Below are 26,101 nucleotides of genomic sequence, written 5' to 3' on the forward strand. Positions count from 1 at the left end.
ATATCAGCTAACTAGACATTAGACCCCATGAAAAGCAAATGTCTCGTTCTTCAGGTGTAGTAGTATAGCAATTAATATAGTGCCAAAACAATTAAAAAGTGTATGCAGATCCTATAGTTTTTAATGATTGGAAAACAGCAATTGTTGTGCACTAATTGCTGGCAAGATTTTTGGAATCATAGACCATGTCAGAATTCATATGGATAGTGTGTTTTCCTTGCTGAATGCATCTGGATACGGATTTGTCTTGACACAATGTGAACTTACATATAAACCAGAATTGCAATTTCTTCTGTATGGCAGACTGCTCAGTAAGATTTGTAAACGTTGTGCATTATTGAACATTTTATTTTTTGTGCTTTTACACATGGGAAGCTCTACAAAATATTCTAACTTTGTTTTTGTTGAAATTTTGAACTTCAGATGAGATCACTGCCAGTTTTCGCCGGTTTGGCCCATTGATCGTTGACTGGCCGCACAAGGCTGAAAGCAAATCCTATTTTCCTCCAAAAGGTAAGGCTTTCACTACATCATGGAGCCTTTGTATCTCACTTTTTGTAACTCAGGCAGTATGCTAGCAGCACCTTTTATGGCTGATGGGAGATTTATGAAATATTGCTAGATTTAATTCTTGCCACTACTTTGTTTCAGTTGCTTTTCCTTCCTCTATTCATGTGTTGTGCCCCACTGAAGTGCAGGGGAGGTAATGTATGTTGTTGGCAATGTGAAATGCTTCATGTCAGCGATTTGCTTGTCAGAGTGTGAGTAACACCTAAAGGGCGCCTGTTTTCACATACCGATACACCCAGCACATCCCAAATATTTCAGGATAGTGGTGGCTGGCAAAAATTATCAGTTCCAAGTCCTTGCTTTCAGGGTGACTACTGCTTCTCTGGTATTCACCAAATGCCTAGCAGTGGTAGCAGCCACTTTACATAGACAAAAATTTCACGTATTTCTGTATCTGGACGATTGACTTGTCAAAGCCAATACTCATCAAAGGTGTCAGCAACACACTCTGTTTGCAATAGATGTGTTTCTTTTTGCTGAGGTTCACCATCAGTGTCACAAAATCCCACCTTCAACCTCTGCATGTTCAACCGCGTCAAAGGGGTATTCTGAACACGTAAATAGAATTAGCCTATCCCAATCCCACAAGAATACAGAGTTTCCAGGCGCTGTTGCCCCAACTTCAGATAAATCAACAATTCACAGTGAGTACACTCATGTGTCTGCTAGATATAATGGCCTCCTGCATTGCCTTAGTACTCCATACACAGCAACACATTCGTCCCTTATAGGAATGCCTCGCTCGACAGTGGTCTCAGTCCCAGGGTCATTTAGAAGATCTAGTAGTGATAGACTGCCACACTCATCACGCAGTGGTGGTACACTAACAACCTATTACGAGGGCGGCCATTTCTCGACCCTGTTCCCCTCCTCACTATCACAGAGGATAAATAACTCACAGGATGGGTGCACACTTGACACCAAGCACAGGGGTCTCCGTATCAACTACCTGGAGCTTCAGGATTTTCACATAGCATTAGAAGAATTCCTACCTCACCTGATTGGCAAGGTTCTCCACAATTATCCCTTCTGTCTCAGACAAGTTTGAGAGGGGCTCTACATCACAATATTCACCTATTAGCAGTATACCTTCCGGGAACAGCCATCGACTTTGCAGACCTCCTCAGCAGGATGCAGCAACAAGTCAATGAGGGGGAAACTCCAACCCCAGGTTCTCCTTCCATACTTTCACAGACGGAGGTTACCTCAAATAGATCTCTTCCCAACAGCAGAAAACATAAAATGCCCAAACATTGCGCCCACACCTTTCATTTCTGGTCCGGAGCCTCAGGGAAACATTTCTCACGCTATTACTGATGGTTCCCAAATGGTCCTGTCAGCCCTGTTTCACAACGTTAATGGGCCTCTCTGTAGTTCCTCACAAGAAGTTCCCCAACAGGCCGGACCTTCTCACTCAGAACCATGGAGAAATCAGGCCACCCTGATCCCAAGGCTCTCAACCTAGCGATCTGGCTCCTGAGGGCATAAAATGTGGTTACCTCAACCTACCTCCTTATTGACATTCAAAACAAATTGATCCTTTCTGATGCATACACCTACCTGTGGATTCCTCACCTAAAGAATTCTCCCCTCGCGCCAGCCTCGACGGAAATTTCTTCTTTCTAATGGATACACCTACCTGTGGATTCCTCACCTAAAGAATTCTCCCCTCGCGCCAGCCTCGACGGAAATTTCTTCTAGCTCTGCACGTCGACGATGACGTCACAATCGCCCGACTCCACGCAACGCCGTATGACGTCATCTAGGCAATAAGAAGCCCTCGTCGACGTGCAGACGTCGGTTCCCTTTTTTCCGTGCCTCCGAGTAACGTTTTTTCTTCGAGGCTCACAGGGAGCTACAGTTGCGTATCGGCGGTTACAATGTCGCAACCAAGAAAATCTGGTTTTAAGCCTTGTAACCAGTGCGGGGGTCGAATGTCGGTTGTCTGGTACAGTGCCACTGTACAGAACATTGTCTGTTACCTGCTTCATTTACAACTATCTCAGCTAGCATTCACCTCCACAAAGCTACATCTCAGTGCATTAGCTGCTTATCTGCAAAATAGGCAAAACATCTCTTTATTCAAAAACTAGTGATTAAAGGGCTTAAGAGTAGTTCCCCCACGGGTTCCACCTGCACCTTCGTGGAATATTAATATTGTTCTTATACGTCTTATGGGCCTCCCATTCGCACCCCTGCATTCCTGCCCCCTGCAGTATGTTTCTTGGATGGTGACATTTTTAATTGCTATCATTTCACATGTTAGTGAGTTCCTGGATTTGACCATGGAAGAACCTTTCTTCCAGCTTAACAGAAATAGAGTGGTCCTCCACACCAGCCCCAAATTCATACCAAACGTTATCTCTGAATTTCACCTTAATCAATCAAATTAGTTTTTTTCCATCAATCAGAATCAGTTGCTGAGAGGACTGCCCACACATTATTATGTTCTACATTGATAGAATTAAAACTTTTAGAAACACTAAGCAACTATGTTTTGCTTTTTTCATCACCTTATAAAGGTAACTCTATATCCAAATCGTCAGATGGATAGTTGTATACAAACATATTATGTTAAAGCCAAAAGAACTCTAACTACACCTCCTAAAACACACTCTACGAGGAAGAAAGGAGCATCCATGGCTTTCCTGGGAAACATTCCAATAGCTGACATATGCTAAGCAGCTATATGGTCTACACCACACACTTTCACTAAACACTATTGTTTGGATGTTTTAGCACACCAACACGCGAATGTAGGTCAGGGAGAGCTTTGTACACTTTTTCAAACAACCACAACACCTAATGGTTAGCCACTGCTTCTGAGGCGGACTGCCTTTCAGTCTATGCAGATTATGTGTATTTACAGCTGCACATACCTCGAAAGGAAAATATTACTTACCCTGTAAACATCTGTTTGTGGCATGTGGTGCTGTCAATTGACGTGTCCACCCTCCTCCCCGGACACCTGTGGCTGTTGCAGTTTACTTCGCATGCACATGGACGTCTCTTTACTTACACTTACTTTACACTCCATTGTCACCCGCCTGCGGGAAAACAATCTTAACTATGGAGTCGGGACCCATGCACATTATTACCAAGAGAAGGAGGCACTCTACCTAGTGACCCGAAAGACATATTCGAACAAAAATAACTTGCACACATCTAGACCCAACACTAGATGGCTGGAGTACGCAAAGCATGTGATTATACAGCACTTCATTCTACGAGCAGATGCTTACAGGGTAATTAATTAACGTTTCTCTTTTCTAGAAGGCTGAGTTCTGCAAAAAGTGCAGTAGTGCAGCAAATTGGGCAGTAACATATACCATCGTCAAGTGAAATCCACTTAGAGAAAAATATATCACAGGATACTGACCTCTAAATGCATTTCTTAAATGTTCTCCGTTGGGCCCCCAACTGCTTATTAGTTATATTCAGATTGCCAGACATAAATAGCTTTCATAGAAATTCATAGAGCAGAAATAAGAGGAAGCTCTAAAACATTAGTACTCAGTTTCAAGGGGCAAAAAAGTACAGTTTTGTGTATGCAGAGGGCTGCTGCTATGCTGTGGCTCTCTCCAACCCCAACTCACTCTCCCTGTTTGTTTGGGTTTTTACAAAAAGGACGTTATCATTATATCAAAAAAGAGCATTTTGCACAACATTTATTTACTCCGGAATCAGTAAATAAAAAGAAAAAAATGCTCACCTTGTTTTGTAGGCACAAGCACTCATTTTAACGTGTGATACAAAATAACGCAACAGCCACGTCATAGCACCTTTTTTTACCTCATTATTTTCAGTGATGTATACCATGGCTAAAAATCATTGCTAACGCTAATAGTTTCATAGATGAGACCTATTGTCTTTATAAATGCTGGTTCAGTTAAGGTGACTGTATAACAATTTAAATTCAATTAAATGTTGTTTTAAAAGACTAAAATGTAGCTGCAGAATATTTTGTCCTTCACTAACCCACTCCCTGCCCACACTTGCATCGTACCTGCAGTCACACAAGGGCGTAACGAAACTTGAGGGGGCCACCTGGCCCACCACCTACCACTTTTGCTGAGGCGGTCCCTTAGGGCTCAGGGACCCCTGATCCCTCCCCCAATTCACCACGGGTGCTTATATTATGCCATGGCAGTCACAGTTCGCTATGTTTTTTATGCATTTTTCACATATGAACAGGGCTTTCTTGCAGAAAGTCAGAAGCTAGACTGGCTGTAGAAACAAAGCCCATTACCAAAATAGCACAAACATTCCCTTGCAACACCGTTTTTTATATTCTGATTCTGAATTTAGATTATACATTCATTTCAGTTTGCTCTATGAGCAGGTCAGCCCTGCTCGTAAAACAAGTTACACTGACTTAAGATAGCAAGCCCAGAATCAGAACAATGTTGCTGGGCTAACATAAGCAACAACAACAAAAACAGCATTCAAGCAGCTTTCTCTGCTGCAACTCTCGGCTTACAGGCATCTCTGCCAAGTGCCACGCATCACAGGTCAGACTAACACAGATTGTTAGTCCTTCCTGCATTCCCTCACTGGAACGTTTTGTCACGCAATTTGGAGCAGTGCAAAGTTTTCAGAAGCAGTTGTTCTTTGTGTGCCACCTGTGACAAAAGCTATTTGTCAGTTTGCCGAGGAAGCCTCTGAAACTCAGCATTTACCTGCCACTACAGCCAGGACAGATAAGGGGTCCAAAAAAAGATTAACAGCTATCATGGCTAACCTCAGACAGTGTACACTATTGTATAAGGCTGATGGTGGGTGGTCCCTGCTCTGTGCAGATGCAGGTAAACTTTAAATTCAATGACAATAAGTATGCCACCAGTGAGCAGCACTACCTCAGTGCAAGTACATTGGGGGGAAAAAGTGGAACTCACTTCAGTGCTTCATATGTGAGGGAATTTCTAATATTAATCTTCAGATGGATTTTTCAGCACGTTTTAATTGCCTTTAAGTGTTAGTGTCACACAAGGCATGGAATGTCGCACATAGGTACACTTAAACCATGGTACTGTCACAAACAAGCAACATGAAACTTGGCAGCTATGTACTAGGGGCATCACAGAGGTAGATCTGTGGGCCGCAAGCGAAGGGGGGCCAGCAACCCATGGGCCATACTTCGAAAACCACTGGTCTTAAATTACCTCTGCCATAATAAAGTGTCAATTTCGGATGTGTTGTTCACAACCACCGCAGCACATTTCTAAATGCAGTCAGAAATGGGCACGTGTGTTCCCACCAGTGCCACCCTATATGTATTGGGGTTGGTCAGTCCAGTACCTGCAGATTATTGTATGTAATGTTGAAAGGGGAGGATTCTGCACATAAGGAGAGCAGGTGGAAGGAAACTTTGTGTATATAAATCAATACAGTGATTTCAAGATGTTGGGTTATCAGTGTACTATACAGCCTGAAAGGGTACACATCCGGCTCCCAACAGTTCCTTTTCTGGCGGAACATCCAGCAACCGGGCAGACCTCCTGCATGTCAGAAATTGCCAGCTGGATGAAGACCAACTGTCTGAAAATCAACACATCCAAAACTGAAGTACTCTTTTGCAGGGATACCTCACTATAGAATTCCACATGGTGGCCAGCCAGCCTAGCAAAAAACCTAAGAATAGCGGTGGGCAACCAAATCCTAATGACTTACCAAGACAACACAGTTGACTCCTGCTGATTCTATACTCGCAAAATCCCACAAAAATTATTTAAACATCTTTCTCTCAACACCTGCACAGCTGTCAACCAGGCCCTTATCACCAGTAGGCTGGACTACAGCAACGCACTCTGTTGTCATCACTGTCCAACTGACTAGAGGACTCCCAACCATACAAAACACAGCAGCAGGATTCACCCTCGAATGCACCACCTTACACCACCATTGATAGCCCGTTCATTAACACATACTCCTCACATACAAATACAAAGCATTGCACAAACTAGGCCCCTCCTAACACAACAGCCTCATATATTTCCACACCCCTGCCAGAAACCTCCAATAGGCCAGCCTCCTGCTCACATCCTGCATATCCAGAGCCAGAGCGAGGAGGTTGTGTTTTCTCCTACCTCCGTCCTAAAGCCTGGAATGACCTCCCTCTAAATATCAGGGCCGCCTCCTCAGTCCTTGAATCTGTCAAGAAATTGAAGGCACAGCCCCATCTTTTTAGAGCTAGGATACCCTCCTGGGGAAATTGTGTGGTCTGTTGGTAAATTTAACTTAATGTGACATTACATTTATGAAATGATTGTTGTGAAATGATACTTGCTGTTTTTTCTTTCCTTTCATGATCTAGACTACAGTAACACCATAAGTCAGTGAATATCAGGCTTTACTACACGTGGTTTTACCTGCAATGCTGTTTTAATGTAATTTTGAATGTTTAATGCACCCACTAGCTACATTTGGCCCACAAAATGTAGAGGCACTCTCCTCTGCTTCTCAAGCCCACTGGCAAGAGCTGTCTGTATTAAAGTTTGACTCGAATCCTTGGCTACCGCTGTTGGCTGTGCAGGCTCAGTAAATAGAAGGTACTAGTGATATCCACCTGTGAGACCCATAACTCTTATCAGTCAGAAACCAATTTTAGGTAATCAGGCATCAGTATCTTGAGATGTTTACATGTGCAAGATTTCGGTCACTGTACAACATGAAAGTGTAACTATATAACACCTAGTGCTCACTGAGCAAATATTTCATCTCGTTCTAAATACCTATGAGAACTGACGGATTTGGGGTATTGAAGCTAACAGTCCTCACTGTGAAAGTTCTTTATACTGTGTGTGAACCATAGAATCCTCACCGTGTCTGTCATTCAGCCTCTAATCTCTTCTGGAAAGTGAAAGGCAGCTGTGCGTGGTTTGGTGCGAAGAAGTAGGAAGCTTACTTCTGAAGCTTCTAGTAAAACCAGGGTTCTATAGATATAATCAGTGGGGAGGGCAAGTACGGACTTCAGGACCAGCATATGCCAATCCAGCACAGATGCACAGGCTTACACCTTGTGGCAAAGGGGACTTCTTGAAAGCATTGCACCAACTCTTTAAAGAGTTTTGCATCTTAGAGTGGAACCTTGCTTCAGTAAATATGGCCTTATCTCTCAAATTAAGCATGCGATGCAAAAGAGACTTCTACATTCACATAAATATATTTTTATGAGGCAGAATACATTATCTATCTGACTACTCAATTGAGGAAACATTAAAAACCCCAAACACAGTATCCTTAAACCCCTGTTAGTGGGAATCTCTTTAATACCAGGGCACAGTATCAAACGGATTTGCATTCGCTTGTCTTCTCAGCCTTTATTGCTTTTAACCACCAAAGCAAATGTCAGCTTTCTAAATGTTCTAATTGTTCAGTTTGAGTGGCGAGGCAAACGGGTAATGCTCCTGTTAGGAAAATCTCATGCATACCAGTGAAAAACTGTTACCATTCTGTTTTTTCCTCTTCAGGATACGCCTTCCTATTATTCCAAGACGAAAGCTCTGTTCAGGCTCTTATTGACGCATGCATCGAAGAGGATGGCAAGCTCTACCTGTGTGTATCCAGCCCTACTATTAAAGATAAGCCAGTGAGTATGAGATTTTTCCAATATTTCTAGATCTCTTTGCAGGCCTAATGGCTGATTTCACACATTTAAAACGCTTTGGAAATTGAAGAAACATGACTCTTTGCTTTTGTTCTATTAACAAACAAAAGGTTATATTGGGAATGTTATGAGTCATTGAACAAATAATCCCTCTTTCGATTTGGTCTCGGATTGACCTTCGGGTCAAAGGTTGCATAAGTGGAGCAGCACAGCCACTAAGGTTGAAGCACTGTAACTGTGAGCTGGTGTGGGAACTGAAAGGCTGGTTAAGGGTGTGGTACAGGTGGGGGAGGAAGGAACAAGCTCAAGAGTGACTTGTTGGCCTTTCACTGAGCCCCATTAGCTTTCATAACCACTATTGTGAAAGAAGGGGAGGAGGTCACCTATGGCTAGACTTGCTGTTTTTGCTGCTTCTGAAGGAGTGATGTAGACCAGCATCTGGGCCTCATTGGCCTACATAGGGATAGCACGCTCCGGGGGCTGGTACAGAAGGGGAGAGAATGCTGAGGCTGTAGCTTATCTTGGAGATGAGAGCAGGCTGTAGGGGGGCCGGTGAAGTTTGGGAGAATGACCTAAGTTTGTAGATTGGTGTGGTAAGAGAGCATGAGGCTGTTGCGACACAGGACCACAGGTTAAGGCTGCAGTGACCAGCGTTTCTGGAGTGCCAGGAATAATGGGAGACCATACATCAAGGCATCATCCTGGATGTAGCAGCCATTTTGAGTGAAATGAAAACCCTCGTTGGGAAGGTCTATTCACCAACACTTCTACCAGTACTACTGCTGCTGGCTCATCTTAGTCAGTACTATCACACCATTGAGGATGGGAGCTGCCTGTTGTACACTGCCATGTTTTTTTTATTTTTATTTTTATTTCTTTTGGCAACCATGTTAGCGGAGGAAACACCACTAAGGAGCCAATAGGTGTGCAACAACAGGCACTCTTCCTTGACAGCACCAAACAAGTTCTGCCCAATCAGATGCTGTACTCTATGTAACCATGTTAGTGGAGGCAAATCCCCTCTCATAGTGTGCTCCTTAAAGCTCTTTTTCTGTTGGTCACAAAAGATATGGTGATAACTGAGCGGTCAAGCCCGATGTAATATGTATATCTCAGAAGTATTGAAATGCATCCAATAAGGAACATAAAAAATACATAATCGCATGATACATCAACTAAGTACATTTGCCATTGGAGTTCTGATATGTGTTGCGTAGTACTGAAGATAACCCAACAGTAGTGAAGTGATTTTTATCACAGTATTAGTTTTATTCAACTTCACCTAGTTTTCATTCTTTTTCTTTAACGACTTTAGTGTGCCATTCCTACCTGCAACCATTGTGCCCTTGACTCCCATTGAAAATTTTGTATTAAGTGAATGACACTGACTATATCGACTTAGGTGGCACACACAATATAGTCAGTCACTCTAAATACATATCGTTTCTTGCAGAGAGCAGGTGTCAGACACAGTTCGGAAGCATAGGCAAGCTAGAGTTTGTGGCCTGCAGCCATAGGGTGGGGGGTGTTTGCCTCAGATCTCCCGGAGTGTGCCCTACTATGGCTTCACAAACTGGACCAAGTAGATCCCATCCAGCTCTTAAATCTCAGTGGTAGCGCTGGTGAGCAGCCACAGACTTTTCAGGGAACTAATGTAGGGGTATGCAAACTCAGATAACCCGGCAGCACAATATCTGTCCAACCTATTGCTTTACTTGAATAAGAAAACTACTTTAATAGACACTCTTAAAACGGTAAATGACTGCAGGTGCAATATGCACTGTCACTTGGGCTACTGCCCTCCCTTCTCTCTTACCCATGAGTCCCTCCTCATGTAAATCTAGACAGGTTCCCCGTTAGGTTAGGTTTGTGAAACATCAATCAAGACTTGGGTGCAGGTCCCCCAGTTCAATTATGGTTGTGCTTAGTTCAGTACAGTTTCTATGATGCAGTCTCACCACAATTCAGGTCTGTGTCTTTCGACATCATGTGTCTCTTATCTTGCCCGCTTCTGGAAAGAGATGCTGTGGTTGAAGGAGTAGGCATTGATCTGAGCAAACTTCAGCAGAGAGGAATCAAGAGAAGTAGCCTGGAGTCTTTCAGTGAATGTAGGTCCTGGGTTGTTGGTGTGGCTCATGGCAGGCATCGGAACTGCTTCTGGGTCACTGTGCATTGAGCAGCAGATGGGCCACCACGTACACCGCTGGGTGATCTGTGTCAGGTGTCATGGAAGTCAATGGAAGCACTTTTCAAGACTTGTGTGACAACATGCACCATAGGCACGACTGGTATCAGGGGCTACTTGCACCATGGGCACAGGTCTTGGTTTAAGCAGCAAGCTCAACTATGATTGTTCCTATTGCATAGAGGTGACGTTGACTGCCAACCTGTGATTCCCACTTGGACTCCTACTTCTGGATAGACTGCACTCAAACTCTTTAAACTCCTAGATTTCTCTCTTTAGTCTTCTTGCTTAGGGTAAACCCTCCACACTAGTCTGGCTTTTTCTGGCATTTTCTGGACAGTCACACCTCCTGCAGGCTTGAGACTCTTTCCCTCACTCAGCAGACAGCGGTCTTTAGGTCAGCACTTCCAGCAAGTAATGTTTCCAGGTGATGTAACCTCGCCTCTCAGAAGTTGGCTGACACACAGACACTAACTAGCTCTACTTGCACAGCAGTCCTCAGAGTATGCTATGGAAAACTCCCTTCCATGGTGAAAGGACTTGGAACTGGAGCAGCAAGAATGTGAATGGCTCACACTTTTACACAGTCAAAGCAGAGAGGCAGCGTGTATTCCCTGTCTGAAATCTCAGAACAGGTTTGGAGACGTTCTTCTTTCAAGTATCCTCTATAGGCTGTTCTCCAGACAGTCTTTTTGTTGGGTGATGCTTTCACAGCGGGGTAGTTTCCACCAAGGAGTACTCACAGTAGAGACACAGAAAAGTGTGAACTTTCTACAACTGGCTTATCACTAGCACCAGTGATCAGGATGAAGTGAAATGGCTGGCCTCACCTAAAAGAACCCTTTTGCCCTGAGCCCAACTCCCATCACCCACCAAATGTCAGTACTACAGGGAGACTAATCAGCATCTTCAGTTAGCAGTAGTGTTTAAATAACTTCCTAAAGAAGCCTTGTCTCATCTCTCCAACTTCAGGATTGTCAGCAATACACTGCCTGGGAAACAATCTCATGCCTAGGAGCAGGCTAAGGGCTTCTGAAATGGGACTCAGAGGCCACCATTACTCTGGCTCACTTATGCAGACACTGCGTGTAATAGTGCACAAATACATTCATTTCACATGGATGTTACCACTAGATTCTGGGTTACTCACTGAGGCAGAACTTTATACAAGTGGGGCCAACAACATAGATAGAAGGTCACAACTGCAGATTCACAAAATATGGTCTGCTACCACCGCCACTATACCTGTTAAACCCATGACAGGTGCAGTAATCCAGTGTCAGCAAAATGAAGACACCGTTGGTGCACCTCTCCACGTTACAGGACTGTTCAGGACCTTATTCATGTCAGACAGAGGTAGGCCTCTACGCACTTGTGTATTAATGTGACCCTATGGGAAAAAATAAAAACAGCATGTACAGGTAAAATGATGTTTACAATAAATTAATATGACTGGTCTTATGGTCTTTTCACTGTGTACATGTTTAGTTGACATTTGTAAATGTACTATTTTCTTTATACTAAACAAGTGCATATTGCATCTTACTGTATAATCATTGGTCTAAATATACCTTATTTTCAATCTATGCCCATGTCTACATGGTGAGCAGCTTGGATGTTTCATTTTATTTTATTTTGAAGACCCAAGAGGTAAGATGTATGGAGGCAGTAAAGCTAACGAGCTACAGACTAGATGTCTGCTTTGTTCTAAGGATACATGCTGTATGTCCTCGGGAGCTAACCTACAGACATCAGTTCTGATAGTGGCCAAGAGCCCTTAACTTGAGACAGACAATTTGAATAGGGAGAGCTGTTTAAGGATCTGTAGGCCTGATGAGAGGCCTTCAAATGACAAACAGCCCTACTTGACGATTTCAGAGGATAGATTCCACCAGCCACAGTACCTGAATTTGTAGTACCTTATGATATGCTGGCAATACAGTAGATGGCCTCCCCATCACAGGCCCATACTGTTTCCAGGGCATACCTGAATTACTTTTAGTTCCCACCCACCAGTTTTACTATTTCTGCACATCTTCCCACTGATCAACCACAATTCCAGCAATGCAGTTAAGGAGATAACAAAACACAGAATAATTTACCATCTCTCACCTTAAATCTACCACAGAAGACATCATCAATACTGCGGATGCTTGTGGACCGGAGGAATCACCAGCACTCCCATGTGCTGGCATGAAAATATGTGCAGCCAGAACAGTTAACGCCTTGAATATAGGAATTCCCCCAGAGAAACACTAAGTGTCTTACATAAAAACCCTACCAAACAGACCTTGACCCAAAAAAATTCTTCTAACACCTGGCCAATAACAGACTGTTTAAGTCAAGAAGGTAGAACAATTGAAAAAATCCACCTAAAAAAATACTGAATCCATCAAGGAAAATAATCTGCTTTCAGATTACCAATACAGATTCTGGTATGGCTGTGGCACAGAAACATCAGTGATTTCCACATGGGATGGTTTTAAAACTACAGTGGATTAAAAATGGAGTACTGACACATCTATTACTTGAACTCTTCCCTTGCCTTTGATACTATTATCTCATGCTTCTACAGAGATTAGACAATATCAGAGTGTGTTTCGCGTAACTGAAGCAGATTGCACCTTTCTACCAGACAGATTATCATCTCACTCATCCCTTCTGGTCAGCTCCATTCAGTTCACAACTAATGTACCAAACAGCTTTACCGCCTCTAACATTTACCTTAGTTTCCTACTGGACCTAATCTTATAAACTGATGATGCACATATCATATTTAAGTATGAAAACTCATCCTACTTTGACTTATTCTCATTTGTACCATACCTCAAACGGTCAGATAATGCACGATACCAACTGCAGCAATGTGAACATGTCACAAATCAAAATATTCACACGTTGTAAACCATGAAACACCACCCATCAACAATATGGCCTCAGTAGTTCAGCCTGCCACCAAACAGCCGAGCCCAACTGAGGATTCTACTGGTAAATCCGTACTCAATTCTGTCAGTCATAATTGTACAGAATGTGTCAAATATGTTTGAATTGCATTTGGTCACTTCTTTCCCTCTTATTATTACCCCACCTAGGTAGAGTCTAGATGCGCCACTCCTGGTCATTTTTGTAGTCCATGACTTCAGTAGAACGTGCTGGCTGCTATACTCGTCTTGCTAAAATTCTGTGCAGTTTCACTTGTATGCAGTGCTAATATGTACAATTAGGTGTTTGCATGAATGTAAGTACACATTTATTTGAAGAGTATAAAAATATTTGCACAAGGGCAGGGCTTGTAATTTTTTGCCCAAACTGTTAGATCAACTATACAGGAGTTACCTGTATATCAAAATATAGTGAATCTTTCTTGAACACTGAGGCTTTGAGCACATTCTGTTTGTCTGGCTCTGGTTCTGTACGCTCGGAAAATGCACCATTTTAATTGGTGAATCGCCTGTAGAATGGTTACTCTGGCATTACCACATCAACATGCAGTAGTCTAGAGTGATATCAAATTTTGCCTATCCCTATTGGTCTGGAAGAACGTTAGCTTATTCGCCCTTGAAAGAATTTAGTCCATGGGCCTTTGCTCTTGAAAGGCCTCAAGTCCTTCATAGTACTTTATTCTCACACTCCACAGTATTGTTTGTTGAAACTTCTCCTTGCCAGTAATAGTAGTATGGCCAATGGGTTGGTGGGGGGAGGGGAGGGAATTTTAAAAGTGTGATACAATAAACGGGACACCAGCATACCAGGTGAACTACCATAAGTCGAGGTTATGTGGGGGATGGAGAAAGTATAGTTTAAATGCCACATTTCAAAATTATTTGTATTACCACGTTTTTGGGAAGTTCAAAACATTTGTTCTCCAAAATACAGAATGATTTTAGGAATAGTCACATGGATATTGCTTTCACTTGGTTTGTGCTTTTGTTGGGCAATAGATTAATATCTGTTTGGAAGACTAAATATTAGGTTAGAGCATGTTGTAATACATCTCATCAAGAGGCTGGTTGGGATGCACTCAAAAGCTTGTTGTCGTCCATTTTAGTTTTGTTTTTTTCCAAAATATATCAGCTAAAAAAAAGTTACTAAAATTGTCACTGTACTATGACACCTCAATGTAACTTGCTTTTTAACTTTGCATTCTGGTAATGGGTATAATGCTTTTCTTTAATTTTAGGTTCAAATTCGTCCTTGGAACCTCAGCGACAGTGACTTTGTGATGGACGGCTCACAGCCTCTTGACCCAAGGAAGACAATTTTCGTGGGTGGTGTTCCTCGACCACTAAGAGCCGGTATGATAAACTACTCTGTGAAATCTACTGCTTCTAGATACCCGACCTTGGTCTTGAATGCCATTTACTCGTTTTTGTTTTTTTTAATTGCATCCGTTCAGCTGACGTTTTGTAAAATTCCCTTTTTCTATTCATGTCATCAAAAAAAAAAAAACTTTTTAACGAGTTTTTTTAAATGATTGAATATAGATGTATGTACAGTCACTCACAGTGCCTTTGTAGTTAAGTAGTGGAATGCGCTTTGTCATCAGTCACACATATGGCCTGTTTGACAGATAGGCAGAAAACGTCGCAAAAATAAATATACAGGTACTTAAGATTACAAAGTGTCATGCATATTGATCAAAGCCAGAAGTTCGATGTGTCCCAAACTTTGTGTTTCCCGTTGCAGTTTGCATAAGGGTTTTGTTGATCGATAGCCTAAATCGGTTGGACACTTTGACACCAAGCGTGCCTTATCAACTGAGGGCAATTACCTCATTTTTTACTTTTTGCGCTTTCATTAAGTTCAATGATTCATCGTGTCCTTAAGGTCTGTTTTGGAAAACATTTTCCTGGGTCAGTGAGGGTGCAACGGATTTAACGCTCCCACATCCCCAACTGTTCCCCTTCCGCAATAGCAGAGCAGGCTGGGGAACACCTCAGAGGGCTGACCTATTGCCCACCTCCGATTAAATTTGTAATGTGTGGTCCGTGAATATGTATGTGCACTTTAGAAAATGTTTTTATTTAATTGTGCCATCAAAACATTCGCTAGAAGTTTGGGAAAACCGAGAAAAGGCCCTAGAAGAGAGGGGACAGTCTACAACAAACTGGAGGTAACATCCGTCAGTGCCCGTTGTGCTCTGGTGAAGGGGCAGGTAGTCTGGATGCAGAGGCTTATCTAGTCATGCTCATTTCTTACCCTCCTGCAAGCCATGTAAGCAGAGCTTTCAGCTTTGTTTCTCTGTGGCAATATACGGTAATTAGCACAGGGCGTGGAACAAAGGCCTGCCTCATCACGCGCTGAACTTGATTTGATGTTTGTGGCACCAATAGCAGTGCCTATTTGGGCACAGCCACCGGCTGCACCCAGAAGGTACTGGAACCAGAGATCCTCACAGAGGAAGAAACTCAGAGGTACTCATTCTGCACAGTTTCCACTTCACACCTTCAGATTCTCTGACTTGAGCGGAAAGAGGAGGTGCAGCACTTTAACGCCCTTGTAGGGAAGGCACTTCTGACATAGCCGCAGTGCTCAATGCAAGCAGAATATGGCTTGTTTTCCTCCTTTAAGTAGTGTAATAATCTAAATGACAAAATGGGTACTAATAATCCTAGTATAACAGAATGACCTCTCAAAAAGCAGGGAATAAAATGGTTACTTTGAAGTTTTTTTTTTTCTTCAACAATGGCTTTTTGCTACAGAGGGGCAATATGGAATGGCCTTATGCTCATGGTTTAAAGAAGAGCCGTTTGTTAAAGATAATGGATGGTCGAGTTGATTGTCAATAACGGCAAATTGCTAATGAGGTCTGTGTTCTTGTTGTAGTGGAACTTGCAATGATAATGGACCGTCTGTACGGAGGAGTTTGCTATGCTGGTATCGACACTGACCCTGAGTTGAAGTACCCGAAAGGAGCTGGAAGAGTGGCATTTTCTAATCAACAAAGTTACATAGCTGCTATCAGTGCACGCTTTGTCCAGCTGCAGCATGGAGAGATAGATAAACGGGTAAGAGTTGTGCACCGTTTGTACTTTTCATTTCACCTTTAACTGAAGCAAACGTTTTTTTGCTTTTTACATGGATGTGCTTGCTACCAGATTTGTACCTGAAAAGTAAACAGATTCACTGGCCCCCCTTTCTCTTATCTCAATTTTTTTAAGTTTGATTCAGCTTAGGCCTGACGAGAAACTCTTGGAACCAGAGTCCACACCAGTCCATCCGTTTGAGCTTGGTGAATCTATTTTAAATTTATGCTTAATTCCTGCATGTAGGTATGGGGTTGGATAGTATCTTGTTTTTCTCAAAATGTGTGTAACGGTGGTGTTGGCCATTGGTGTGTCTAAAATGACTCAGTGACATCAGGTCAAAGGTAAGAATGCTGTATGCACTAATGCTATTTTCGGCAAGTTATATTAACCTTAATTATCAGAAGAAACTGTGGCGGCGAAATAAAAAAAAAACACAATGGAACTTCCACCAATAACCGATTGATCGACAAGAGGACAGGTTATATAGGAATGAGTCCATTTTTTAAATGAGATTTTCACTTTCCAGGATGGGGAAAATAACATTGGTGTTTTGACCTGCTGTAACAAAAGGTTACCGAGCTATTCTAAGGTATTGTGTGGGTGTTTGTTATGGTTGCCTTTCCCATTTAGAGAGCTCGTGAGCATTTCTACATAGCAGTCTGGAAAGAGACAGTTGGAGGTTATCATATAATAGCTTCAAAACATTGGGCAGCTAGGAACTTATCCTTCATGCCAGCCACAGCAGAATATCCAAATCAGAACACTCAGTGTTCAGCGGTCAGAAATGAAGGGGATTCCTGGTAGTTGGATTGAGATGAAAAGTTTCTTCCTTGGATTATTTTAAGTGAAAAAATAGTCCTCACAACCCGAGCCATTTGGTGGGCTAGATGGAAAAATGGTTGAAAGGATACTGAAAACTGATACTTGGAAAGCTTTTCATGCTATAGCAACACCATTGACTTGGCGTCATTTGAAAAATGATCTCCAGTTGCCTCAAAAGAACCACTTCAATGTCAGTATATTCATGATTGTGGCTGAAGACCTCGTATCAACCACAAATCTAACAAAATACCTCTTCAAATGGGGGTGAATTCTATGTTGAAAAGCACTAACTCTGTTCCCCGAGGTATGTCCTAGAAAAGAGTAATAGTTGCACCTCTTTGAAAGAATACTGCATCATGATGCTGTAACAGTACACTTCTGCTCCCAGAAACCAACTGTATCCCTGCTTTTGACACTGTACAGCATTCAGCTGCCTTTTGGCTAGGTTTGTGCAAACGTGACATAACATACACACACTGAGGCTAATCTCACAAATTAATAAAATGTGAATGTGAAAAACTAAATGAACTTTTGAGATAGCAATTGCCATGGCACCAGCTCCTCAAAAGGATTGAAATAAGAGAAAAGATTAAGTGTAGCCACAGCTTACACCTTTTCATCGACCATCTTCTCAGGAACCAGACAAAGGAGATTCCGTATATGTCATGGGTAAGGGACAGAATGAGAGTACATAGATCATTGCAAATACAGATGAATCTCAAACAAGACGCAAGTTTGAAAGAACATGTGAGGACTACAGAGTAAGAATGCAGAAGAGGTATGCTGAAATTACTTTAGGCCGTTGCCGCCAGATGGAGGTCACCTTGTTCAAGCAGCTGCCTTATATGGTGTTGGCATGAAATAAGAGAAAGAACACTTTCTGAGAGACTTCAGATTTCTCACCTTTTGAATTTCCCAAAGGGCCAGACTGGATCTTGAAAAGTTTGAGCTATTCCTTCGTGCGTCGATAGGTGGTGTTGCGCAACTCCATGTTGGATCCATCAGCTCTGGATATGGCATTTGGACCATCATATGTCATGCATCATATGTCGTGCATCTCCCTGCACGTTCCTTTCATTCTTCAACTTCAGATGCAGATCCGGCACTAGAAATGCTGTCTTTTGGAAGACGTTTTCCTCAGTAAAATATTTTTACCCATAATCCTCTTTTCCTGTGTGCTGATATGGGCCTTAAAACAACAGGTTTCAAGCTATCATGACAGGTGTCGGTTACGGATACCTATGATGTCTGCCTCTTGTGTCTCAGTGGTTCACACTACAGAAAGTTGTATTGTTGTGCCAGGATAAGCCGCACGGCCATCCACGACAATGAGGCAAAACTATCAGGTGCCAAACTCCACAATAAGTCACGTAAGCAGTCCTGGTCAAAGCCTGACACCAATCTCACAAACGTTCCACATCGAGTCACATAAAAACACTGTAAATCCAAGCACTTTTTTCCGATGTCATGCCACTCACATTGTTTAGACTTGGACGGCATCCCAGGGCTTGTCAGGCCGCTGAGCCGTTCCATTGAGCGGATACCTACACTTGACTTCCTTCCTCAGTGGCCCAACTGCAGCTGCCAAATTACATCAGCTGAAAGAGGCTGCAGACAAAATCTTCAGTACCTGCCAAGTTCCGCTGGTCTGGCTTCAAACCCTAAGGGTTTGAGGTTGCTACAAGTCAGAAGGCTGTTGGCGGATCCTTCCCAAATGCCGACTGGCACTACTTGACCTCCTCCTGAGGTCAGCCTCTTCCTCGAGCATGGAGCCGCCAGCTCCAGTCTCGGCACAGCATCTGATGCTACCCACAGTGCCACCAGCCGAGCTTCATCGCAGGCACAGTATTATAGGGATGATAATGGTGGTGATAAGAATGTTGATGACTATGAGGAAGGCAACGTTTTTGAAGACCTTCAAGATGCCAGTGGTCCAGAACCCTCCCCCACGCTACCTGACATTGAATTAGCTTCCTCAAACAGGTGTATAGCTTCTGAATACCCCACTCTCTTCGGCATGGTGATCAGAAGGGCAGCGAGAGTCTTGGACCCCTCACCTTACCAATGCAAGAAGTAAAATTCCATAGCTTAACTGAGGTCCTTAACCCTGCAGCTACTACACCAAAATGCCTATTCACTTACAATGAAGGATTTATAGGCATATTGGCAAGAACCTGGGTGAAACCGGGACCTTGTCCCCAAGTGAATAGGCAGGTGGCAAGACAACATCAGCATGCTCCTTGTTACCCTGACTTTCTATTACAACACCATACCTCGGAGAGGTTGGTAATAGATGCATCCTTCAATTGCCTAAACCCCATATCCTTCTCAACCACTCCACCCCACAGGGAATCCAAATGAATGGAAACCTTCACATAAAGGTTTCTTCCAGTCCCAAGTATATCCCCGCAATCCACACCTCATGCTTCTGGGAAGGTATGCACATACGTTATGGGACAAGGTGCTAGACATCTTGCCAGCTGTCCAAACAAACTAAGACCAACCCTGCAGCGTCTTATCTTACACAAGCATGCTGCAGCGAAGTATACCATCTGTTCAGGTCTGGACATTCGACTGCCTGGGTAGGGCAGTCTGGACGAGTGCAGTGCTTCGGTGCTGCAGATGGACATGCGCCACAGTTTTTTCATCTGATGTGCAGAAGTCCCTCAATCACCTGCCCTTTGACTTGACTGAAAACGTTTTGCAGCGAAGGCTATATCAGCATGGCCACAGCTCGCCCTCCGGTCCTTTCTCAGTCTGCTCAGCAGTTTCCCCAGCAGGAACGACCCTTTAGAGGCTTTGATAGGGCAGGGGATGTCAGCAGAGGCAGTACCAATACATGCTTCAGCATTTTGAGGGCGAGGCCGAGAAGCAGGCTGATAGCACCCAGGCATTCCTGGGCAATACACTACCCAAACCCCAACTCCCACCACTGCAAAACCACTTAAAATTGTCCCTGGTGGATCACAATTGCCCCATATGAGTTGTCACCTTTCTACTTCCTGGATGGCACAGTATCACTTCAGCTCAGTGGGTCCTGGGTCTCCCACATTGTGAAATACTGCAGTTCCTGTCCAAACCCCGACCCCCCTGGACATGCCACTCACACTGAAACAACACTGGTCCACACAGCTTGAAGAAGTAAATTCTCTTTTGGCCAGGGGAGCAATAGAGAGGGTGCTGGTGATCAGGCCTGGTTGCTACTCCCGCTATTTTCGGGTCCTTAAAAAGTATAGAGCCCTAAACCCCCAACCTCCATTCTAGACATTTGTCCTCTGAAATTCTTCCTCTGGAAGGGCAAGTTCAAGGTGCTCACTCTGGCCCAAGCCCTGTCTGCTCTGGATCCAGGACACTGGATATTAGCACTGGACTTATAGGATGCGTACTTTCACATCTCCATCCAGCAGGACATATATTTTCGCATCTCTGTCCCCATGCATTACCTGCAGTTTATGTAGGCCATGAGTAATGTTAGTTTTTTATTTTTTTTGTCCTCATTTTCATACCATCCTTGCTCACCACGAGAGGGTATAAGGCGGGGAGATCATTTAATACAGAGTGTACTATGATCAATCGCTGCCCAACTCCGCCAAACCTTTACCTGCCCGGGAGTATGGCCTCGCTATACCCACTCCACCTTCCAGCGACTGTCGATGGTGGTACATTGGAGGCATGTTTAATCACTGGACCGTGCCAGACCAAAATATACTCCCTTAACCTCCCCCATCCTCTCCCAAACCCCACCATTGCTTCAGTTGATACCAGAATCTTTTTTTTTTTTTTTTTACAAATCTTACTCGTGTCCAAATTCAAATTATACATTAAAGCATCTTTACAATCCATAAGGGTCGGGGGTTAGGCATCAGTCCATTGTTTTACAAATTGCTCTCCTTGCCACAAGCATCATATAAAATAACAGTTTAGAACTATCCCTACTTATCCGCTGAGGGCCTGTCAAACATCCAAAAATCACAAGCGAGGTGCTTACCTTAAGTCTTATAGCGAGTATATCACTAATAGCATCACCAACCTCTACCCAAAATTTGCTGAGCTTAGGGCAATCCAGTAACGTATGAATATCGTCTACAGCTGGGGTCCCACACTTTATGCATCTAACCACATTGTCCTGTTCCACTCTAGAAAGTTTTGCTGGTGTCCAGAAAACTCTGTGAATTGAAAACAAATGATTCCTCCTTAACTCAGCAGGTTTGACAGTATTATATAAAAGTGTAATAGATACTTGCCATAAATCTTTGTTGGTGGTCCGGCAAGCACTCTCCCCATAACTCCTCTGGTAAGGTGAAATCGCCGTCCACGATATCCATAATTAGCCAGTACCATCTGGCCACCTCCTTCTTCAGCGGGATTTCCAGGTGCCACTGATCTTCCAACTCATTTGTGCATCCCAGCTCCACTTTTAAGTCCTTTGCCCAACTGATAATCTGAAGGTACTTGAATCTAGACAAGTTACCCCCTACTTCCCCATTCAGGTTTTCGAATGATCTAACCTCTCCATTATAGCAAAATTGTCCCCAATATAAAAAGCCTGCTGCCTTTAAGGGAGTTGCCAATGCATCCTTGCTCCACTCTGGTGACCCTGGAGAGTCCCAAATAGGAGCCTTATTGCTATAGTACGACAGTTTCGTGGCTCTCCTGATCACATACCACAACCTCGCTAAATCTTGCAGCACCTTAAATCGGATTTTCTTAAAGTACTTAGGATCTCCAAACTTATACATAAAATTTGTCTGTAACTCATTATCCTCTGCCATTACGATCAAAGCCTGCCCCAGCTCGGACCGATGTGGGTGGTTAAAGGTCTCCCTCTCCTTCTTCAGGAAGAAGGCCCACGCATAGTATTGCATATCTGGCACAGCCAACCCACCTTTTTCTTTTCTCCTTCTCAGTTTTTTCCAAGAAATACATACACCCTTAGATGCCCAAATGAAGCTGCTGATCTTTCCTTAAAGTTTCATTAAAGAATCCTTATAAAACATTAATGGTATCGGGTTAAAGATAAATGTAAACTTGGGGACGATCACCATCTTAATTAAACTAACCCGACTGATAATAGTTATAGGTAAGTTGACCATCTCTTCAGTAGGATATCCACCTCCCTCATTACCTTCCTCAAATTTATTTCTGCCAATTTATTTATATCTTGTGTTATAGTAATCCCTAAATATTTAACCTCCTCCTTCTTAATAACAGGGCAACCTACCTCCATATTCCAAGCCATCACCTCCGTCTTTTGATTATTAACTGCATAACCCGAGATACTCTCAAAATCTCTCATCAGCTCTTCCAATACCAAATTAGTCTGGGTTAAATTAGAAGTATAAATCATCGGGTCATCTGCATATAAAGCCACCTTCATAGAGAAATTCCCCCTCACAAAGGGGAGAATTCGCTGATCATTCCTAATTCTGGTAGCAAGTGGCTCAATGTACAGATCAAACAGTAGCGGGGATAATGGACACCCCTGCCACATACCCCTTTCTATCTTGAACGAGGAAGTGAGATCGCCATTAACCAATATTCTTGCACAGGGATCCTGATAAATTTTTTTAACGTCCTAATAAAATGTCCCCCAAGATTATACCCTTCACATACCATATTTAAATATTTCCAGTTAACTCTATCAAAAGCTTTGGTTGCATCGACCATCACAACTGCTAGAGGGGAGTGGCATGTGGTGGCCATATCAACTGAGGCTACAAACCCATGTGTCAAATCCTGCATATATCTTCCTTTCAAAAACCCTTTCTGATCTGTGTGTATCAGCTTCCCCAAAACCCCCCTAATCTGTCTGCCAAAAGTTTTGCAAAGATCTTATAGTCACAGTAGGAGGGATATTGGACAATAAGATTCACAACTCCTGGGATCCTTTCCTTGTTTTAAAATTATTGTAATAATAGCTTCCCTCCGGGGGGGGGGAGGGGGGGACATCCATCAGTCATAAGAATGTTATTGAAGAGTTCTCTCTCACAAAACATAATACTACTGCCCAAAGCTCTATAAACTTCGAGGGGCAACCCATCAGGGCCTGCCGCCATACCTAATTTACCCAAATTTATTGCATACTCAAGCTCAACCATATCAATTGGCTCATTCAACACCTTATTCTCCTCCTCACTTAGAGATGCCAATTCTAGTCCCTCTAACCATCCCTTAACCAAGCCTGCTGAAACATTTAAATCCTCAGTGTATAATTCCTTAAAGTTTTTTAGAAAAATATCTTCCACCTCTTTCTTGCTCTTCCTAACCTCCCCTAACCTTCCGTCCCAAATTTCTACCACCCGATTCCTAACTATACCAGTTCTTATCTTCCAGGCCAGCAATTTGCCACTATTCTCACCATATTCAAAATGAGACACCCTATTGGCCTCACATCTCATTCTAATTCGATTGTCTATAACTGCTGCTAAATCCAAACAAGCTTCTTGATCTTGTTTATATAACTGATTAATTTCTTCCTCTTCTAGATCCATAGCTGCCAATCTCTGCTCAACCTGCCGAATCAAGTTTTTTAGCCTACTTATTTCTTTATAGTACTTTTTCCTTCTATATGCAGCTGCGCTTATCAACTTTCTCCTCAAAAAGGCTTTGAACGCGTCCCATACTACCGCAGGCGAGACTGACTCTTTATTAAGATAAAAAAAAATCTTCAGTCCCTCTCCATAATTCTGTTACAACCTCATCTTCCAATAATAGCGTTAACCTTCTCTCTCTTTTATCCCCAAACCAATTAAGCTTGAGTCACCGCCGAATGATCCGAAAGTTGAGCCCCTATATGTAGAACTTCTTCCACAGCCTAAACTTTCATCTATTAGAAAATAATCAATCCTAGATTGATGTCTATATTTTTTGTTATTGTAAGTATAGCCTCTTTCACGTCTGTTCTTTTCTCTCCAAACATCATATAAGCAAAATTGTGACATCATTAATCGAACCTGAGCATGCATTTTCTCGTTAATTCTTGACCTACTCCGTGAAGACCTATCCAACTCATAATTCAATACTACATTGAAGTCCCCCACCCATATAATCAGGTCCCAATATTGAAGCAAAAGAAGTGAGAGTTCTCTCAACGGAGCTATATCATACCGATTAGGACCGTAATACCCCACTAGAGTAAATGCAAAATCATACACCGTTAGTTTCCCCACCACCCATCTCACTGAATTATCCACCGGACCCTCAACAAACAATATATTAGCGTGTTTTTTTATTATAATGGCTACCCCTTTATTACCCCCGCATAATTAGAACTAGCTATCTGCTGCACCCATCTACATGGTTGAAAAACTTCCACACACTCTTCCTTAGAAAGCTGGGTTTCCTGCAGGATCAACACATCAAATTGAGCGTCCTTCAAATATTGCATCATCTTCTTTTGTCTGCTCTTCACCCGGAGGCCATTAACGTTCCAGGACAGGAGCTTCAAATCAATTCTCGACATCTTCCTTCAAGGGGACCCACCGCCCCTATTAAAACTCGTATTTCCCCACCTTCCTCTCTATCCACCACAAGACCCAGGACCTTTCTTCCCTTTTTCCCTATACTACTCTCCACCCAGTGCTCCCCATCACCACCCTCCCCCCCCATCTTCATAGACCAGTGTTACCGCCTATGAAGGGTCTTCATGCAGGACTCAGAGCCTCCCATCACCATAACCGTCTGACTGATGTTAGAGGAGAAGGCCAATACCACACCAGAGTCTTGCTCTAACTTCTTGATCAGGTCATCAACATCACTACAATCATTGAAATTATACATCTTATTATTTGCCATTGCTCTTAAGGATGCCGGGAACCTTAATTGGGCCGTTGCCCCTAGTCTTTTCAGTATATTGATTCTTTTCCCCAGCTCCCATTGCTTATTTAAGGTAATAGATGCAAGGTCGGACCTAACCTCAAATGGGGCACCATTCACCGAAAGCGACTTCTTCAATGCCATGGTCAAAATACGCTCCTTAAGCCCCTATGTATGAAAGTAAACCAGTATTTTTCTTGGTCTTTCCCTGTTGGGGGGCATTTTTGTGGGGACCCTATGTACCCTTTGGATATCTTTTGCAATGTCGATTCCAGCATCCTCAAGTTTTATTTCCTGATTTATCAATTTTACCACAAATCCCTTCAGATCATCTCCCTCCAATCCCTTGGGGACTCTGAGGAACCTTGGGTTATTTCTACTTTGATTGTTTTCCAAGGATTCCAGCTTATTTAACACCCCTGCTTCTCCTGATTTCAAACCTCTTAATCTGCTCTTTATTTTCCTCCACAGTAGCCCTCAGGTTACCAACCTCTTCCTCCAAGGCAGCTGTCCGACCTGCCAAATCATCTATTTTTTTGCCAAGATCTTCACACAAAGTCCTAATCTCCTCCTGATTAGATTGACATTTTAAAACCGTCCTTCAACTCCATGGCTAGAGCCTTCAGCATGTCTGTAACAGAGTTACTGGGTAGATTTACATCTGCACCCCCATTCATAGGAACTAGTTCCCCCCCCAGCCTGTGTGTCAGCTTCACTTAACCCCCTGTCTTCCTCAAACAGATCCGTCTTCCCTAAAACAGATTCCAGGGATATTCCTATTAACTGTTGAAATAGATATATCCTCGCCTCCCGGCAAGGGCAGTACTGCCTCTGCCCCTTGCACACTTGACATTTTCGGTGTTCTGGATAACACCCTAAAATAAGTCCTAAATGAGGGGGTGACCTTTAATTTCCTGTTTGTGGCGGAGCTCAAAGTACCTTTCCTCTTACAAACATTATTAAATTGCTCTTCCTTACTCCTCCCCGTAGTCTGCTTCTGAGGATTCTCGCCGGTTTCTACTTCTATACACCTTTTCGCAGCCTTCGCGCTCCGCATGGAATAGGCTACCCCAC

At 43.1% G+C, this 26,101-nt stretch overlaps 1 protein-coding gene across 2 annotated transcripts in view; it reads left to right on the top strand.

The window, feature by feature from the left end:
• CPEB4 (cytoplasmic polyadenylation element binding protein 4) overlaps positions 1–26,101 on the top strand; it is a 281,089-nt gene that overhangs the window by 236,036 nt on the left and 18,952 nt on the right. For both annotated transcript variants that reach the window (XM_069244659.1, XM_069244660.1), the window contains 4 exons: positions 424–513; positions 8,040–8,158; positions 14,542–14,656; positions 16,188–16,369. In XM_069244659.1, coding sequence (XP_069100760.1) covers positions 424–513; positions 8,040–8,158; positions 14,542–14,656; positions 16,188–16,369 — 506 coding nt within the window. The remainder of the gene's footprint in view (positions 1–423; positions 514–8,039; positions 8,159–14,541; positions 14,657–16,187; positions 16,370–26,101) is intronic.

Source organism: Pleurodeles waltl, chromosome 7 (assembly GCF_031143425.1).
Source record: "Pleurodeles waltl isolate 20211129_DDA chromosome 7, aPleWal1.hap1.20221129, whole genome shotgun sequence".
Classification (NCBI taxonomy): domain Eukaryota; kingdom Metazoa; phylum Chordata; class Amphibia; order Caudata; family Salamandridae; genus Pleurodeles; species Pleurodeles waltl.